The sequence below is a fragment of the Cyprinus carpio genome, chromosome B15 (assembly GCF_018340385.1).
Source record: "Cyprinus carpio isolate SPL01 chromosome B15, ASM1834038v1, whole genome shotgun sequence".
NCBI lineage: Eukaryota > Metazoa > Chordata > Actinopteri > Cypriniformes > Cyprinidae > Cyprinus > Cyprinus carpio.
The window spans coordinates 10,754,163-10,775,725 of NC_056611.1; the positions used below are offsets into that span (position 1 = coordinate 10,754,163).

The 21,563-nt window shown below is 35.7% G+C and overlaps 1 protein-coding gene across 1 annotated transcript; it reads right to left on the reverse strand.

Moving 5' to 3' along the window:
- Positions 1 to 7,572: 7,572 nt before the first annotated feature.
- Positions 7,573 to 21,529, reverse strand: LOC109063421 (FXYD domain-containing ion transport regulator 6-like). The gene is made up of 10 exons (XM_042739195.1): positions 21,368 to 21,529; positions 21,162 to 21,260; positions 13,515 to 13,568; positions 10,352 to 10,375; positions 10,206 to 10,241; positions 8,811 to 8,885; positions 8,368 to 8,404; positions 8,224 to 8,273; positions 8,098 to 8,136; positions 7,573 to 7,995 (listed from the first exon to the last, which is right to left on the reverse strand). Exons 3-9 carry the CDS (start codon positions 13,561 to 13,563, stop codon positions 8,108 to 8,110), a joined length of 300 nt encoding a protein of 99 aa, XP_042595129.1. The 5' UTR covers positions 13,564 to 13,568; positions 21,162 to 21,260; positions 21,368 to 21,529; the 3' UTR covers positions 7,573 to 7,995; positions 8,098 to 8,107.
- Positions 21,530 to 21,563: the final 34 nt, after the last annotated feature.

Here is a 21,563-nt window from a genome sequence, read left to right on the forward strand (position 1 = left end):
CTAAACAGTTTTTCCAAATCAATGTTTTAATGAAATGTTTAACAATTAAATCAAAAATGTAAGTGTTTACTTAAACATAATAATATGACTTTTTTCAAATTTACAGGCCGTTCACATCTTAAATCCATCCAGTATAGAAATGAGCCATCTTAAATTTCTTCATCCACATGCTTCGACTGACACACACACAAAAACAGAAACATTTAAAAACTGTCAGCTCAGATCAAAGTCATACACTTAATATACAAATATTTGATATTTATTTTTACTACTACAGTTACAGTAATATGTTGAACAAAACACTAAAAGCAATGCACTGTGTTCTCTGTGTTCACTGTGAAAAGGACATTTTCTCTTATTTCTCTATGTGTGTTTTACATATGTGTATTTATTACATTACGGTCAATTTCAAATTAAACCTACTCCAGTAAATATATCTAGCAGTAAAAAGTGACAATGTTTGTACTAAACACTGACCACTAGATGTCACCAGAAACACATCAGTAAGTTAAGGGTGCTTACCTTACGCTTGCCACACCGTCTGATGCGGTTACCTACAGGCCCAGACATTCATTACACATCAGGGATTTGATATGACTCATATGACACACACACACACACACACACACACACACACACACACACACACACACACACACACACAGAGGCTAAAACGTACCTGTCAGGAGGAGGACCGATAGTACCACAATGACCCCAGCAAAGATCAGGCCTCCAATGCGCAGATTCTCATAGTCTGTGAAGCAGAGGTAGAACAACTTATGAATAAGGATATTCTGATTAAGGAAAACATGAAAACATTCTTAAAATAATTTAAATGATATAGTTCTTCTGTGTCAGATGTGGGACCTGGCTATTCTAATGAATTAGAATTATTAAAAAAAATAAATCAATCTATCTATCTATCTATCTATCTATCTATCTATCTATCTATCTATCTATCTATCTATCTATCTATCTATCTATCTATCTATCTATCTATCTATCTATCTATCTATCTATTTCACTTGGTCTTAATGGGACTTGTAGAATTTGGAATATCTTATCCTGGATATTAAGAATATGACCATCTTCTAGTATTAATAGGTAATCAGATTATTCTTGTCCACATACACAGAAAACTGTATTATTCAAGAGGAATTTGCTCATCCTTACCATAGTAAAAGTCAGCATCAGATTCTACTGTAGGGGCTGGAAACAGAGAGACAGAATAAAATCAAATGAAATAAGGCATAATTAAGGAAATCAGTGAAGATAATCACACTTCACACCACTTTTACGATGTTTACACTGTTTTAGATCTAGGGATGTGTGTAACGACTAATTTAAAAGCAATTTTGTAACTGACTTATCGACTAGTCTAAAGTAAGAATCCCTCAGAAGGCATCAAAAAACTTTGTGTATATGCAATCCATCTGGAATACTTATCCTATCAATCAAACAAACAGTCAAACAATTCCAGATACCTTATTATCTGAGTAGTTCCTAATTTCCATCAAACCATTACAATTTAAAACAATGATGGCAGTGTTGGGGGGAGTAGCTAGTTACATGTAACAGAACTACGTAATTTAATTGTAAAATAAAGGTAACTGTAATCTTTTACTGTTACCGAGAAAAAAAAAGAAGAAAAAAGTGAAAAAATGTGTGCTTCACACACACACACATTTTGTTGTTTTTTGTTTTTTCTTTCCCAAATTGCATCGGCTGCTCTAAAATATGAGGCACCAATGTTTCAGTAGTTTAAGACTCAGAATAAGACATGCTTATGAAATAACTGTTTTATTTCTTATTCATGTATGTTTATTATTTTATATAAATTTATTTATTTTTAAGATTAACTGTTGTTTTTCCAAAGTATTTTTAGATGCCAGTGTTTCCTGCCATAGCTATGAAAATATTTGATTTTGAAAATAGTATCATAGCTATTAAACTATATCCTATGATTTAACTTGTTTTAAATATAACAATTAAAAATTTAAATTTAAATATTTTAAGTTTAAATTGTTAACTTGTTATCTGTATCCTATTACATTACCAAAGTAACCTTCCCAGCACTGATTGAGGGAGCTGCAGATGTCCTCAATGACAATGCAAATTAACTCCCTGACTTCCTAACTCCCTAAAATGGCTCTTTTGGAAAAAAAGCAGAAACATCCTGTAAACAACACAGACTTGCTCTTATGTGTACTATTTTAATTGGCATTATATGGAGATTATATATATATATATATATATATATATATATATATATATATATATATATATATATATATATATATATATTATATATATATATATATATAAGCCAATTAAATATTTCTAAAGAAAGTCAGGTGCCTTTCATTTATAATGTCATCTCGTCTTCCTAGAGGACATTTCTGAGCAGACACTGTGTGACGAAAAAAAATAAAAAAATAAAAAAAAACATGCATGCAAGTTCTGAGGTGAAATTAATTTGTTATTTGTTATTATTTATTTGTTGTTGTTGTTGTTTTTACAAAAGTAAAACCACTACAATGTACACATATATATATATATATATATATATATATAATATATATATATATATATATATATATATATATATCTATATATCTATTATATTTTTTTTTTTTTTTACATGCACACATAACTACATTTTGACTAGTCAACTAGTATTTCCAATGGCTACTAGCAGCAGCAAAGTCAACTTGTTGGTTATTCTCACACATCCCTAGTTATAACGTTCAATAAAATCAGATTACTTGGGGACCGTTTACACATCACCATTTTCAGCTAAGAATGTAAAACTTCATTTAGACTACAACAATGTTTTGGGGCCTGAAAATGCTAACTTAATTCAAATTGCACATTTTTGAAAACTATACTATTATAGGCTCTGTGTAAACTACAAAAACATGAATTTAGATGTTTAATGATTAAGTACCCCCAGGGCATACGGGGTATGTGATTTCCCAAAAGGATTTAGTTCTGTTTTTGTTTGATGGTCTAGACATGCCCTACTTCTGCCCAGAGGTGATGACAGTAACAGAGTTAAAAGAGGAAATCAAGGTCTGCAGGGAAAATGTGGCATAACTGTAATTTTGAGTTTCAAAATTTGAATGCACAATTGGTGCAATAGCATACCATAAACCCACAATGCTGTGATTGTTTTCAAATGTTTTATTCTATATTTATATCACAGCACAGTCTCTCTGTCTGAGACAGTCTCCCAGTGGGACACATTCTCTCTCCAGCTCTCATTAACAGTCTGAAGGAGAGAGCAGAATACAAGTACAACAGTGCAACTAAACTCTTAAAAATGAGACTCACCTGCTCCAGAAGACATGGCTGCTGTCTGTGGGTCACGGTGTGGAATGGCAAAACTGGTAATGTAAATCATAATAACGCATTATAATCCAACAGTCCTTAATTACTTAGTGCTTAAAGTAACTGCATGCAGTTCAGTGTATTTGAGTTGAGTTCACTGTAGTGAATAATATCACGTTAATTTGTTGCTGCTGAAAAGCAATAATCCCCTTTTCTCATAATTTCATAAACGTTCACTAAAATTCCACATAGCTTTTTATGCACTGTCCTCGCTGACTTCTAGCCTGTCATTGACTCGGATGTACTTCATTGTTTTCGTTTCACAAGTGCCCACTACTGGAGGAACTCATGTATGGAAGGTGGATGGGGGCAAAAGTCTTTAAATGGGACATGTGAAATTTGTCAACGCAGCAATTTTTAACATGTTTCTTTTATATGTGTAGACAATTACATTCTGGCTGTGTTTAGGTGTTAGTTTTAGCCCCATTTCTCATATGTGTATAGACGGACAGATTCATCATGTTAAGATGCCGAATTTAAACGTGCCTCTCAATGCACACACATTCTGGCCGTGTTTGAACGTGTAATACTTTTAAAATCAGTTTTACCTTTAGATTTATCCACATATGAATTATTTATTTTCTTTATTGTGCTATTGCTTTACTGATATCTACTGTGCTAGAGTAATTTAATTAAAGTTACAATGTAAATTAAGACTTTTCGACCTACATTCTAAAAAATGCTGGACTAACTCGACTTTTGGGTTAAAAATTTATTGTCAAAATTTAACCCAACAGCTGGGTTAGTCCAAATCTGACCCAAAGTTGGGCGAAACAACCCAGCATATTTTAGAGTGTAAGAAAGAATGTTAAACAACTAAAAAGAAAAAGACAAATCATGATATAAAACTGATATCACCCACAATTTACAAATCAAATAATTATCCATCAGATAATGGAACAAATATACAATCTGATGTTTGCATACAAGCATACCAGTATACCATTAAGACATCTGATGTTTGTATACATATATACCAATGTACCACAATACCGCACATGCAAATATTTCATTGGCTGCTCTGCGTATTGTTCCGTTAATGCAGAGAAAAAAAAAAACAGTGTGTGCTGACAGTCAAATTTCACGCCTTCCATTTAATTATTTTGGCCCCATCTGCCTTCCATACCCTTGCAATGGGTTTAACCCTCATAATGCATTCAAAATCTGCACCCAGTTTTATACTAATACTATTTTCATTTAGTCTGTATACTATATAATAAAATGCATCAGAAGCACAAACGATTCTATTTTTTTTTATTTTTAAGAACCCTGAAACCAATACACATCTGAAGTACATAAAGAATCATACAGCTCAACTCAAAAACAGCCATACAGTCAAAAATGTTTTTCTAAGAAAGGTTTATTTGGAGACCCTCGACATTTCTCTCATTTCAGTTCATCCAGGCTTTCTTAAGGATATATATTTCTTATATTGATTCCTTTCCCAATCCATATCTCATGAGTAATGATTAACTCATGTTTCTTTAAAGAGAATGTGACTCATAAAGCCTCAATCAGGGCAGTTTGCTTTTAAATTCTCCATGCAGATCTTGTCAGACAAACAAACACTTCAGGTCCATGACATTAACCTTTTGTAATACTTTGAATTTTGACAAGAACATGCAACCTAACATTCCCCAAATGTCCCAAACCATTATGCAGAAATCCATAACACAGTTACAATCTCAGCTCACCTGTACTGTGGAAAGCTCCCCTTCCTCCTGAGGTCCTGACTACTGTGAGAGTGTGTCTTTAGTCCAGGTGTATTTCATCCCTCTACCCCTCCCTGCCTCCTAGAACATTCATAAATCTGACCGCCCAACCATTCTTTGAAACACATTTATTAGCCCATAAACACTGGCCTTCAAACTTTGATAAAATACCGCTGAGCCCAACCTTTGGAGTCATTGCCCAAGGGAAGTCCAATTACATCACAGAATAAAACGCTGGGAGTGATCGTGGCCTTATTCTGTCTCGACTTTGAAGTAGGCTATAAGCAACGGACCTCAGAGAGCTTTCAGACGTCTGTAATTGACTTCAGATCCTCATTTTTAGTTGACAACATGGTACAAGACACTACAATGGCGTCAAATCGATCATTCTGATGGATAACCAAGTCAAAACGGTCTTTAATAAAATTTTACCTTATGTACTGAAGAGAGACATCTTTTTCTGGCAGGTGATGTATGACCTTTTTTAAAGAACCAGAAGAAGAGAGATTGACTAAGGCTTGGCATCTCTGTTCAGATGCTTCAAAAAACAAAAACAAAACCACACACCGATGCCTGTGTTAGACAAAGACTTTATTTATTTCGAAGCACAAAGAGCGGCCATACACAGTAGTTGCACAGCGATGAGACAAATATGTATTAAATTCCTCTCTAATAGCGAAGCATCTCTAGCGTTAGACTGTGTTATTGAATACATGTGATTAATATTCTGTGAAACGCTTCTCTCTTTATAAACTGACCTACATTTCTACAGCTCTCATAGGTTTATCACAACAAGTGATGTGTGGAACAACACACACACACACTCATATACATACGCAGACGCACACAAATGCAAGGTTGGTCTCTTTAGAGGCCGACATTTTGGTCCCATTGAACAGTGTTTATAAATATGAGTGAAAAAGAAAAAGAGTTAGTCCACCTAAAGATCAATATTCTGTCATTGTTTACTCAACCTCATGTAATTTGAAAGCCAAATTCACCATAGCTCTGGAGTGTCAGATCGAAATTTAAGTAGCTTGCTGAAAACTTGCCCATCCATCTCATTCACGCTGGCTTATGTTAAAATATGGTGCAGAGTTGATCAAGCAAAATGCGCACACTAACGTAGAAGAACGCCGAAAGAGATTTGAGAGATACATTGGAGATTTTCAGTAAATAATGATTTAAATTTCAATCTGTTCCTTGCAAATATACATCATCATATGAAATACAAGTCATATGAAATACTTTTATGATAGTTTTCTGGTTCTTTTTGTTTGCACCAAAGCCCCACCCTTACAAAAATTAACCACAGTTTTACTAAAAAAAAAAAAATCATGGTTACCACAAATTAACCATGGTTTTGCTACAAAAACTATAATGTAACCATGGTACAGTATTTGTAGTAAAATTTGTGTTATACAAATGCAACTCAATACATAATAAGAAACGACTTTCAAAATACTTTTTTCTTTTTTGTTGCTCGTAACTTTTAGATAGACATAGCACAGACACTAAACAATTATGAAACTTCCCTTGTGCGCATGTGTTAACTAACTGCATTCACAAACAAATAAAGTTCGGCTGCACATGCGCTAGTATACTTTATGCTTTACCTTACTGTATGGAAAACAGCTGCTTGGACATTAAGCAAAATATCTCCTTTTGTGCTCCACATAACAACAACCATCTTGTTTGTTAAGTTTTAAAGACATGAGGGTGAGTAGACGATAATAAAATATTTACATTTCTGGGTGAACTATTCCTTTAAGAAAGTGAATACATAGGCTACAGAAGATGTGTGATAGTAAAGGTAAAGGACACATGTTTGTGGCACTATGGTCTCGCTCTGAGGCCGCAGACGGTTAGACTGTGGGACCGAATGGGGGCTTTGAGCCCGGCAGTGTTGCAGCTGATCATAGGACAGTGGTATAGCCCCCCCTTGGTACATTGGTGGTACTGTGTTGTTTTTGTGCTTGGTCGGGGTAAAATGATCGAGAGATTGTCAGGAGGAGGAGCCCTGAATGTGGGCGTACACGCACACACACACACACACACACACACACACACACACACACACACACACACACACACACACACACACACACACACACACACACACACACACACATTTATACAAGCTCTCTACAGGATTTATTCATACACACGCACACATGCATACACTGTATATGCAAATATATATTCTGCATCACATATGAATCAATACTTATATTAAATACTTTAAATATGTGTGCATATAATCTATACATTCTACAAGAGAAAAAACAGCAGGTGCGACACAAATGACAATAACAAGTGGTCTCACCAACAATAACAGTAACAGTTATTTACTGTTCGATTTTAAAGCAAAATTGTTTTAAAGAGACAGTTCATCCAAAAATTAAAACTATGGTGTTTTTTTTTTACTCTTTTTCTTAGGCTTTGTCATTATATAATAAGGGATACATAAATTATCTCTTTTTGTGTTCAACATAAAAATAAATAAATAACTGCATACAGGTTTGGAATGAAATGAGAATATTCATTTTTGGGTGAACTGTTCCTTTTAACCGCACACACAAGTTTGATTGGGGAGGAGCCAAAAATGTTAAGAATGATCTGCAGAAAGTGGCTAGTTTTGCTAAAACAACTCGCTCAAGACGGACTGTTGCAAAAGGGCACAGACGAAAAGACGGTTACGGTTACTGTTCACGTGACAGGACTATAGGTCTACGTACAAGACACTGGCCCATTAAAATTCCAAGTCATCGTCGCCTCCCCCCACAAATCTCTGTCTCCTCTCTATCCTCTCATAGCCATGGTCTGGAATCAGCTTCATCATCATCCGCAGCATCAGTGAAGTCGTTCAGCCACAGCTATGTCTTCAACAGCACTGAGAAGAAATAAAGCCAATATTACATAATATAACAAGCCCTCTGCATTTTTGGTCATTTCTGATTCCATAATCACACTTTCATGAGGAAAGTCTCTGTACCTGGATTGTTTCAGTTCTCTGTTTTAGGGGTCTCCTTGGCTTTATAAAGAAGAATAATAAAAGAACAGTTCAAATTGTTCTTAAAGATGACCAATGTGTATTACAAAAGATAGTACTGAATCTCACCCTTGGAGACCATGAGGTTCTCTGCTTGAGCTTCTTCATCTCCCGGAGCCCTGGGAAAATATATAGTACAAAGAAAATTATAACTGATGGTTATAAACACATGCAACACATGACAGAGAATAATAGAGGCTCTATAGAACTAACCTGGGCTTCTGGTTGATACTGCAGCGGCATCTGCGGCCTACAGAGTGCACACAAGCAAAACGATTTAGATCAAACGGATGAATGTCAAACCATACAAACGACCTGTCAGGTTTTATTTTGTGATAATGACTGGGATAATAAGGGATAATAATCCCTTACATATGTTATTCTTGTAACCCGAATGAAATGTTGATAGCAAGCATGTCTTCATTTATATCTCTGCCACTGAGTGTGACATAAATTCATGCATCTCTATTTCATAATAGAACTTCATCTCATGCTCAGTTGAATAAAAGCACTGCTGTATGATTGTTATCTATTGTGCGGCAGCTCAGTTTAGCTATTGTGCGCTGATCTCTTTTGTTTTACACAAATTTCTGCACTATTTAGCTTCTGAATGATGATGATGAATTAAAAATAATAAATAAAAAGATATTTCTTACTGAGAATAAGGAGCACTCCCAGAGCAAACAGCACCACAGCAAACGCCAAACCCCCGATCCTCAAACTCTCATAGTCTGGTTGAGAAATACAGGATTTAAATTTTTGGAGCTTTCTTTGAAGAAAGACTCAAGCTTATGTGGAAAACACACACACACACACACACACACACACACACACACACACACACACACACACACACACACACACACACACACACACACACACACACACACTTTCAGTTTGCAAACCAGTTTACTTGTATAATACAACATTCTCAGATGAAACGGGATATTCAAAGATTAAAAAAAAAAGAATAGGATGGGACTTTAAATGGTATTTTATCAGGGATAATTATTTAGTGCATTTTAATTAAAAGTTATGAAGAAATGTAATTTTTTTTTTTTTTAAAAAAAAAAATATATATATATATCTAAAATTCTAAATCTAAATCTAAAACCTGGAATATTACATGTAGACAGAAATGGAAAGTAACACATTGAATTAAACATTACATTTTGAAGTAGGAAAACTGAAATTATATCTTATAAAAATGATACTCCAATAATTTTTATTTTATTTAAAACAATTTTTTTTTCTTTTTTTGCATCACATCACTTCCTAAAATAAAATCATTAATTTAATTATTCCCTCACAAACAAACACATGGCTGAATGAAATAAAATAAGCCATTCTCATGCATTTACACACATGCAACTTTCTGGTTACCAGCCCCGAACTTTCAATGCCACAGAACGCCCCAGGCCAGTGTTGGTTATTAGTTATTCTGCAGATACTTAAATTCAATATCCAAAGCACTTTTCCAAAGAAAACCCCTGGAGCAATTTGGGGTTAAGGTAACATGCTCAACTGTAACTTTAACCACTGAGTTCCTACCATCCATGGGTGTTAAGCTAAATTTTTGTTTCTGAATTTTGTTACTCCAAAAGAATCTGTCTGCAGATTGCAGGTTTTTTGCTTCTAGCAAACTCGAGGCATGATGTTGTAATTGTGGTCTCACTCAGAAGTGGCTTGCCTCTAGCCACTCTCCAAAAGAGGCCAAACCTGTGTAGTGCTAAAGTGGTTGTTAATGTCTGGGCAGACGAAGACCTCTGGAGCTCTGTCAGTTAGAAACTGGCCTTTAGGTTTCTTCCCTAAAATCTAATTTAGATCTCATTTTGATATAATGCATCAGGGTGTAACTGCATTCAGAAGGCACAGATGAATATGACTGTATGAAGTGTGGCTATACAGGTAATGGAAGCCAAGATATCAATTATATTCCACTGTCTTTGGGTACCCGATGTTTGTGAAGTATGTTCCTTTTAAAGTGACATAATCCTTGTTATGTAAGTAAATACTGACCTGTGTAAGTTTTTGTAAGTATTGATTCTTACCGTATACAAATGGTTCCAATCCATTTTCTTTTCCATCTGATGGAAAACAATAAGAAATTATGCATGAAGCCATTTGCTTACTATACATATATATGGTAAAATAGCAATATGTAGTGGTGTGGTAAATTAAATAAAGCATAACTTGCCTTGAACAGCAGATTCAGACAAAGCTAAGACAGAAGATCAATACCGAAGCAGAAACCCATTATGAGAAAAGAGAAAAAACAGAGAGCAATCATTAGTATTATGGATCTTTATATTCACAAAAACATCCAATAACTGAATCCAAACTACTTGTTTGTGGTGGGTGTTTTTGCTTGTTGAGAAAGATCACAGAGCCCTAAGCTAGATGCAATATTGGCAGGAATATGACATTGCCTAATCCGATTCAGGCATAATAACAGGGTTTTGACAGGGTTGATACAATTTGTTGTATATCAAACACTAAGAATCCATTAGACTAAATCGATGCCAGTGAGACAGGAGGGAAAACTCATAATGATTAACATCTTACTGATTTGTCTTCTCTGTAGTACTTAAATGAGTTTAAAAATTATTTTCAGAAAGGAGAATAACTGACTGTAGCACTCTTTTTCAGATAAACAAGTATGTTAACTCAGCATGTTTCTTAAATACCTGCAAACATATTTTGGTATTTTTATGCTTTAGTAGAGTCAAAAACTCACATACAGCACCTTTAAAATTGTCAACTTACGCCAAATGTTGTTACAATAGAGTTGATTGCATACTAGACTAGAATCACCATCAAACTGGAATAAGCATTTAAGGAATTAACAGTCTTAAATAAAAGGCTGGAAGTTTATTATATCAAATAATCTATTAACAAATCTCTTAATATGTCATTCAGCAGTTGATAATTTGACAGATGAAGGTATTTATAGCTTTATTGCTCTGTTGATCAATTGACTTTGAGAAATGAAATGACATATTTCCTTTTTTTACTCATCCTCACACAAGATGAGACAGGGATAGAGCAAGGTCAGAGGAACTTTATGGAACACAAAAACAGGCAATGAAAAAAGACAGGAAGTGAAAGACTGAATGTACATAAAAGGCTGATGGAAAATAACATTCTGTACATATAATGGAAAGAATGAAGAAAGAATGAAGGGAAGAAAAGGACAGTGAAGGATGGATGGACAGATTGATGGAAGGAAGAATGAAAAATGAATGGAAGAAAAGGACAATCAATGAAGGAAGGATGGAAAGATGGATGGAAGAAAGAATGAAGAGAAGAATCAATGGAAGAAGGATGGAAGGGGTGAAAAGGAAGGAAGGAAGGATGGATGGAAGGAAGAAGGATGGAAGGGGTGAAAAGGAGAGTGAAGGAAGGAAGGAATGATGGAAGGATAAATAGATGGATGGAAGGAAGGAAGAATAAATGGTAGAAAAGGACAGTGAAGGAAGGTTGGATGGTTTGGTGGATGGATTGGAGGAAGAATGAAGGGTAGAAAAGGACAGTGAAGGAAGGATGGAAGGAGGGAATAATGAAGGGAAGAAAATGACAGTGGAGGAAAGATGGATGGATTGAACAAAGAATGAAAAGAAGAAAAAGACAGTGAAGGAAGGAAGGGATGAAGGATGGATGGAAGGAAGGAAGGAAAGAATGAAGGAAGGAAGAGAGAATCGAACAAAAGGACAGTGAAGGAAGGAAGGAAGGCAGGAAGGATGAAGGGAAAGAAGGAGAATGCAGGAAGAAATAAGGAAGAAAAAAGAATAATGAAGGGGAGGAAGTGACAAAGAAGGGAAAAAAATAAAGGGAATAAAGGGACAGAGAAGGACAAAATAAAGAAAATTGATGGATAGAAGGAAGGGTCCATGCAGGAAGAAGGAATGAAGAATGGAAGGAAGAAACAATGTGGGAATAAAGAAGGAAGAACCAATAAAAGGAAGAAAGGGACAGTGAAGGGAAAAAAATAAAGAAGGGAAAAAGGAAGGAGCTTAAAAGAGGGGAGAAAATTAAAAGAGGAGAAAAAAGAACGAAGATCAGGAGGAGACCATGAGAGGCTTTCACATGTACAAACTGTGTTGGGAAATGACTGGTACATTACCGTTTTGAGATCATGTTTAAACAGGATCTTTAATTTCTGTCAGTTTTCTAAGATGAGAAATGGTAAAATTACCAGTAAATTGCCATTTTGATGCTTTTTGTGAACAAAGCATAAGATTCCAGATGAGCATGTACAAAGTCAGGAAACAGTGACATCTGCTTCAGGACTCTGCTTTGGACCAATTATAACATAAAAGGAAATCTTTACTACTGAAGAATGGATAATGAACCACACAAATTTGCTGAACAGTAGTAAATGTGACTGCAAAAAGAAAGAAAGCCATTGCTTCTGATAACATTACTGGAATCTATATATGGTTCCATAAAGAACCTGAAGAACTTTTCTGTTGCACAAAACATTCTTTAACTGGAAAAATTATTAAGATTATTTAAATGATCCTCACACATATATATATATATATATATATATTGTATCTTATGCATTTTGCAGATTAATTTAATAAATAAAATTGTGAAAAAGAAAATTGTATATAAATAATATACCAGAAAAGTCAATCTGTCATTTTCATGCTAATTTACAGAGTTTGGAAGGAAAGAAGAAAGGAACCATGAAGGAAAGAAGAAAAAAGAAAAAAAAAATGAATAGAAGGAATGGAAAAAAGAGGGAGGGAAGAATAGACGGAACCTTGTGGTTGCAGTGTGAAAGATAACCAGATAAAAACAAGTCTGACGGTCAGCAGTGCTTTTAGCGGTGGTCTGTTGACAGAGCTGAAGGATAATTTTTTTTTTTACCAGTGTAGAGAGCTGTGTGTGTGTGTGTGTGTGTGTGTGTGTGTGTGTGTGTGTGTGTGTGTGTGTATGTGTGTGTGTGTGTGTATGAGAGAGTTTGAATCTACACATGTGCTGGCAGTTTCAGGTGGCCTAATTGTGGGTAGGGTGGAGTCTCTCAGAGGACTGAGAAGGATGGGAGTGTTATTTAAATGGATGCTCTCATTTCACAAATGAAGTTTGTTTGGCAAAAGCAGGACAGCAATTTCACAGAAATGTAAAAGCACATATTCCACATAGTCCACTGAAGAACTACAGAGAGCACACACACACACAAACAGAGAGACATACATGTGATTTCGAATTAGAGAGGTCACTGATCAAATTCTCAGTAAAGAACTCTAGGATGGCGCTAATGTGTCATGTCATGGCTTTTCCCCATGCTTTTCCAGTTCTTTCCAATCCCAGCGGACACAGGGAGCCTGGAGTGAAATGGAGGGGGCACTTACCCGCCACATAGACTAGGAGGGAAACAAGGAAGAACAGAACAGTTTCCATGGCAACTGCAATGGGGAGAGAGAGAGAGAGAGAAAGAGAGTGAGTGAGAAAGAGATAGTAAATAAAGTGAGAATCGGTGTTAGTGGGTTACATGCTTACCACGTACAGAAAGATTAGAGTTCTCACAAGCTTATGTTATTTATAATCATGATTATGCTCTGTCCTTGACTGGCATGTTGTCATTGTACCTATGCAATATTGAAAAAGCACAGTCAGAAAACCTGACTACAGGTTGAATTTAGACTGCTGACTCATAAATCACAAATATGCATCTTGTGGTTTTTGAAAACTGTTCCCTCTTTCTTTCTTTTTTTCTGCCATTTTATGAAATGTCTTGTCAAACAATAGTCAGGATTGACTAGTATGTCCAAAATATTTATCACATTTTGAGTAATTATATTATATTTCACAATATAAACACAGACACTGTCACAATTAATAGCATGACTGAATCGTATAACCACCCTCTATAAGAGTAATCAGTTTTATCTGTCACATTAATAACTACTTTTAATCATTCATCCTGTCACTGATCCTATGTCCCGCAAATTAATATATTCTTCATATTGATATATAATTTGATATTAAACCTTCAACAGTGATCCCATTAGTATTTTGCAAAATGTTTACACATGCAGTTATATATTTTGGATAGACAATGAATTGCACTTGCTTTAAAATGCAAAATATAAAGGCTTTTAGTTTAGAGAAGTAGCCTATATTTATATTTACAAAATTCATCCCATTTTATTATAAATAAAATCAGTCTATTAATTCCTTCAATTCAATATTCTACAAACTTCAAAGAAACTGTAAGCATTTTTGCATCTCTTATTTTAATATGTTAATATTGTACAGCTCAGAATCAGTGGAAACGTGCAAAATGCTAGAACCACACTTCACAAACTAATGTGCCTTCAAAATGAGCTGTCTTACTGTCTCTATTGGCTTTTTTGTTTTTTTTTTTGCCTTTTGACTTTCTGTCAGTGAGTGCTGTACTAACACTTATTATAGAAGGACAAAGTCGTTTGTTCTGTGTCATGGGCAGGATATTGCTGGATTCTGCCGGCAGTCCCACAATCCCTATGACAGCTTTCAGGGACCCGGTCAGAGCAGTGTCATTTACTAGAACATTAAGCATTGGAGAGCCATCGACAAGAAAATGAAACGAGGTAGAGCAGATTAACTGCCCTTGACCACAGGAAGGACATTTATCCTTCTTCTCTGAGTGTTTCAAGAAATGGATTGTGTCACAGGAACAATATTTTCAGATGGAATTCATTTACCAAATCACAACACAGCCATTGAGCTCAGCTTTCAAATTTTTAAAAATCTAGCCATCACTCCAGCATGTGACAATTCTAGTTTTTTTTTTTTTTTTTTTTTTTACATCTTTAAGTCATTATGACAGGTTATGGATATTCCTTCACCCATATGGGTTTCCTCACACACAAGACAAATACATGTTTAAAACTAAAAATACCAAACAACCCTGCTGCTTCTCAAACCTTTAGAGCCAAATTGCCATCGCCACCCTGCTGTTAAGTAGGGCACCATCATCTCGAAATGGTGTCATGGTCAACCTGTAAAGGGAACAGGGTCATCCTGAGAAAATGTTGTTCCCAGGACTAACTGATGAAATTAACATGATGCTGCTAATTCACACTGTGCACACCTAACTCAATTTAGTGTGCAATGCAACACATATGACCATATTACAAAACAGTTATATTTGTGTCTTTTATTTTGAGAAGACAGTGGAGGGATGACAGGAAAGTATTGGGAGGAGAGAGAGGAATAAAAAAAAAAAAGGTAATTGCGACTTTTTATCTCACAATTTTTTACATCTCAGAATTGCTTCATATAAACTTCATACCTCACAATTCTGACTTTATAACTCACAATTTCAAGTTTACATCATGCAATTCTGAGGAAAAAAAGGCAGAATTGGCCGTTTGTATCTCACCATTCTGACTTAATTTCTCACAACTGCGAGTTTACAAAAAAAAGTCAGAATTCTCAGTTTGTTTCAGGCGATTGTGAGAAAAAAAGTGAGAACTTTGAGATAAAATATTCATGATAACCTTTTTTATTATTATTATATGGAGCAAACGGGCTTCGATAACAGACTGACAGTTTGTCTAGAATGATACAAAGGAACACAGACGAGAAAAACCTTTGTGACCTTGTTTATGCAGATTTTTAGAGAAAACACAAAATTTTGTCTTGTTCCTGTTCTATTCAACTCTGTTATCCTGTGACATTCCCACTCTAAAATACATATTTGACCCTTCTGACATCATATTTAAGGAAGTGGCATCTCTTTATCAGTGTTTCATTTCGACTGCACGTACACTGACCTTGTGAAATGCAATATTTGAACTTCCAGCATATTGCAGACAAAACAGTGGCGCTACCAGAATTACCTACTAAACAACCTAAACTCAAATTATACCATTCAAAAAAAAAACTCAGACAGTATACTTATTGGACAACACTGTGAACATGGGACATATTAGTGTTTCGATTAATGGGATTTTCTGTCTGTAGAGTAATTATATTCAATGCAATACTGTCTCATAATGTTGTACTCATTAGAGCCATCATTTTACAGATATAGCAGACCTCTTGGCTACCAGATGTCCAAACAGCAGAAGGAGCAAATAAGCCAGAACTACAAGGAAATGATGGTCATCTGGGAAATATCGTTCTGAGTCTACCATCTTGGATAGCTCATGTTCTTTTCAACTATATCTAGAGACACATGGCTCTACAGCTACCTTATGTGTGATAATGTTAACACAGCGTAATAACTCCCTTATCTTAGTCTTTTTTAAGAGCTTCAGTCTTATCAGCATGTCACCCATTCTAGAGGCACTGCAGTCTGCTAATGGACAATATCAGACTCAGTGAATTCACAAGGAGAAGAAGTGTTTGGAATGAGCTGATAACAACAATAAAGTTGTTATTCCGTTTAACCAGTTCAATCTCACTTGAAAATGCAGCCTTGTGTCACGATACTCAAACATGGTAGCAGTATTACTAAAGGCTATTACAAACTTTCTATCATGTGATGTACTGTAACATGGTATTGTGGGTATATTGTAAACAACAGACATTGTCTGTTAGATCAGCTTGAGTCCTCTACTCCCAACGGCAAGCAGTCCCTTAGAGACATGAGCAGAAACCATCCACACTTGTGTTTCAATATCCATCACAGTAATGAGTGCCCACCCATAAAAATCATGCCAAGTGAATTTTATTGATGGCACTGATTATAAGGAATTATTGGTAGGTATAGAGTTAGGATTATGTTTTTTGTTTTTGTTTTTTCTCACAGGAATATACTTGGATAAATCACTGGTGCCTTATTGGCCTCAAATCATTTTCTTTGTGGCTTGAAAATCAATAAGCAGTTGATGCTTGACTAGACGCCTGTTAATGGTCTCTATACAAGTGTGGTCTGTACAGTAGGCCTACATGATATTTTCTCTTCTTTTTTCAGAATTGTTTGAAATGGAGGGAAACATTTTGAAAGTATTGTTGTTAAATATGTTTTTGAAATAAGCCCTTATACCCTCATTCACTATTGCCTACATTAGAGCTCAAACAAAGTTTCGTGAATGAGTGAACTCGACGTCCATTATGGTTTCAGAAACCATCACTGGACAAACTACTGTAACGCCAAATAACGCCAAATAGTACAGAAAAGGGTGGGCATCACTGGACCCTAGTAATGGGAAAAAAGGGTGGGCAATTTCAGAGATAAAAACCATAGACATTGATCCATTGAGTTCTTCCATTCACAACTAAATAAAAGTATATTTCAGACATAAAAACCATAGACATTGATCCATTGAGTTCTTCCATTCACTACTAAATGTACATTTAATGTTAATTTTCATTCAACAGTGTACTGGAGCAGTGTTTCAATTTTTCAATAGACTGAAGTCAGGTGTTTTTCACAGCTTTCACATATTTGCTCTCTCAAATACCATTCACTAAAAACTAATTATGAAAAGCATACATGTATGCGACTTATTTCCCATTTTCTTGGGGATGCATAGTATTCTTAAGGTTGGGATCCATTTGCGCTGCACCTTTTGAACTACAAGTGAGTAGAAGCCAGTTTGTCAACTCATGGACGCCAGGAGACGAGACTTGTCTGGCTTTAATTATCAAACACAGCCTCTGACCTCAGCAGACATATTGACAGAGCGCTATAGTTAGATGCACCAATTCATTTCTCCTTCCGAGTTAAAGCCTCCCCAGTCAGTCACTGACCCGTGTAATTCACCCTTAAAGTCAACTGAGACCATGTTGTCGGCCACAGATATTTTCTGTGTGTTCCCTGGAGGACAAAAGGAAGACTGTCTCTATATCTGGACGGCTTGCGAACGAGACAAAACATAATTCACTCCCAATGACTGTCATATGAATTATGGATTTCTATACTTACGAGTAGCAAATACAAACAAACCACTGCCTGCACAAACTCACAAAGGGACTGGTAGAGTCAACCAAATAGTTTTTTTGTTTGTTGTATTTTTTTTTTTTTTTTAACTCTATAGTTTTGAGTTTTAGTTTTAGGTGCTTGCACTGTTACACTGTTTTTGAGTGTCCTGTCAAGAACACCACATTTTGAACATAAGAGCATCTTATGTAAGACGCCATCCAGTCACAAACGAAGTGCATATGTTGTTGTGCTATTTTTGTCGGACTGGTTTCGTCATCAAATACTGCTTGATCGTGTAAGCAGTAGGTACTAGACTATATGTCAGAAGCTGAGAGAATCTGACCTCATTAATATGACTCGCGCTATGAATGAGAGCAAATAATATCATCAACAGAGCCTGGCACCGGCTGAGAGCTCTCATGACTAGGTGTAAGAGGAGTGCAAGTGTTTACACACATTTATTCTGCCAGAACTGGAGCAGTTTCTCTCCCCATCTAATTAGCTCTCTTTTTTACGCTCTTTAGGCCCACTAAAAACTCCAGCTAGGAGAGAAACTTCCCATGCCAGTTGCCATCTCTATTTTAGGCAGAATGTGTTGGGAAATATATGCAGGTGAGATCAATATTTATTTTCACTGACTTTTACACAAAGTGGTAATGTGATATTTCTGTTTTAAGAAAATGTATGTACCCTGGATTTACCTGGATTTCTGTATAAATTGGTCATTAAACAACTAAAAATGCTAAGATAACATGGTGCAAATGGGTACTGTAGATCACATAATGCTAAAATAGCACAGTGTAACAACAACAACAAAATATGGTTCTTCTGTAATGCTGTGGTGCTAATTATGATTGTACTGCATTTTTTTTTTAAAGACACTTTGCTATTGCAAGGATGGGAACATAGAAGTTTCTGTAACATTCTGTAGTATTCTGTAAAATGCTAGTGCTTTCTGGAACATTACAGCTTGGTCATGGAACATTCCTTCTGAAGAGACACAGTAACCAGCATGTCAAACTTCATAAAGAAACATTAAAAATAAAATCAAAATAACAGATTATTTATTTAAGTTTTCATGAGCACTGTTAATGATAAACAAAAAGTAATCAGCATGTCAAACTTCATAAAGAAACATTAAAAATGAAAGCAAAACATTTTTTTATTATAAAAAAAATCACAATGTAACCTTATTAAAAATTAACTAAAAATGACAAAAAAATAATATGAAAACACCATAATGCCCATAAATAATAATAATAATAATAATAATAATTATTATTATTATTATTATTATTATTTAGAGTGCATCTATCATAATTTTACATCCAGCACAAACTTCAGTATTTGCCATGAGTTTAGAATAGTGTGCCTGTTTTCCTTCCCTCCCTCTGTTTTTATGTGCAAAATTATATCTGATCTCTTTGTGATCAATTAAATTGCATTTTTTTTATTTTTATTTTTTTTTTGGAAATAATGTGACACAGCATAAGTAAACTGCTGAAACGTCTGCAGGGGTGCTGATGACAGAAAATGCTAGTATACAATAAACTGCAAAACCACATTGAAGCACTGTATACTCTGTCTTTTCTTTTTGGTAAGCTCATATGATTTCTGATTAATACACCAGCTGTCAAATGCAGTGTCACCCATAATAAATCCTTACCATATTTCATCAGAGCAATATATTTATATTCAGAAGATTGTTTGTAACAGATCCAGGATCTCAGTGTATTGAATAACATTTCATTGTGAATAACAGGTCATCGTTGACTGTTTAAGGTGAGACTCCTTCAGCCTTTCATCACAACCACAACGAGGGTAAATTGTATCCATGACAACAAAGCTTTCATTGGCGCGCTGCCAGACGCGCCTCTACCAGGGTGCAAAAATATTGCTATGGCAACTGTATCCGTCAGGTGATTACGATTATGAGTACAGAAAGCTGGCTGTAGTTTTGGAAGAGATAGTGATGGCACCCTAGAAACTGAAAATGATCTCTATCATTGTTTGATAAAGGGCAGGGCAATTCCTGGCCTAGACATTCTGGCAAATCAGACATTATTTCGAAACGCGATAGCATTCGGTGCATAATAGCACGTCATAAAAATCATATAAACGCGGGACATACGATGCAATTAATAAATGTATAAGTTGTAAGGGACGAGTACAATTAGATAATCATTTCCCAAAATAATAATGATCACCTTGCCTTGTGTCACCCTGAAGGGGTTTGTTTGTGTACATTATTCGACTTATTACACGACTACTTACCAAAAATGAACATGACATTTTGTTATGAATTGCAATAACATGATTATATTTTGGAATAAATATGTCATAACAGTCATTATTAAGAAATATGTAACCACTGACCAATCAGAATCAAGTATTCCAGAGCGCGCCGCGTAATGAGCGCTTTAACTCTGCGCCCTCCGTTAACGTATCGATCAGAAACCGAAGATAACGCGCTACCTGTTGTGCGCGGAGCTCAGTCGTGGTCATCATCGGACCCCTCCCAACCTGTGGATTTCCTTCAGCACGCATACTAAAAGCTCATTTCCCCACAATTTGTATTTATTTATTTATTTTCAAGCGCTGATACATTTTCCCTTCAGTAATTAAACTCTAATCCGCTCGCGCGCCGTCACCATTTCCCCTCTCATTCCAGACGAAGAATTTCACACATTTTCACTATTATTACACAAATAAATCCCTCCAATAATAATATGCCAAAACATAACACAAATAATGCATAAATGATATGTAAATAATAATTTAACGCTTTAATGAGGCAAAAACGCACAAAGCAACTCGGGCACACCCTCGCGCAACAATAATAGCGCGCTGTGTCATTCTTCAGCCATTTATATTCATACATTTGTCCAACAAACTCCGAATTCACTTATGCGTTATGCGTTGTTATGTGTGAACTACATTATGCATCTCAAAATGAAATCTATGAAATCCGTTTATGAAATGTTTACATTACTTAGTCTGATGATGTCATTGGAGTAAAAGCGAGGTTTGACGCACACCATTCCAAAATACCTTCTTTATAAAACGGAAACATCAAGCAACATCTCTAAGACTATAAAACAACAGCACGCGCCCTAGTTGAGTAAGTGACTTCATACCCTACCTCGTCTCGTCTCCTTAAGGGTACTTGTAAGTGGATGGGCAACAGTGGGTCAAATGCTGCTTCACGATCCGCACGATTGTGGGGTCCTCAAGTCGCTGTCTGTTAAGTGGATTTTTTAGCGTTTTGAAATGGAACGAAAAGTTATGAATGGTTAAAAATCCACTTAAACGAGCGTTTGATGTTGTATAGCAGTCAACAAGGTTCACCTCCTCTTTTCTGGTATAAATATATTGACTGTTGGTTTGTCCCTAGTCTCTTCTCTCCAGCTCTCTCGGTTCCCGCCCCGACACGCGCGCAGTGAGGGACACCGCGCGCGTTGGTCACGAGTAGTGGTTGGTTGGTCTTTATAAGCATGGACGGGAACAGAACACACGTCTTCAAAGCGTATTTAAAAGTCTATGC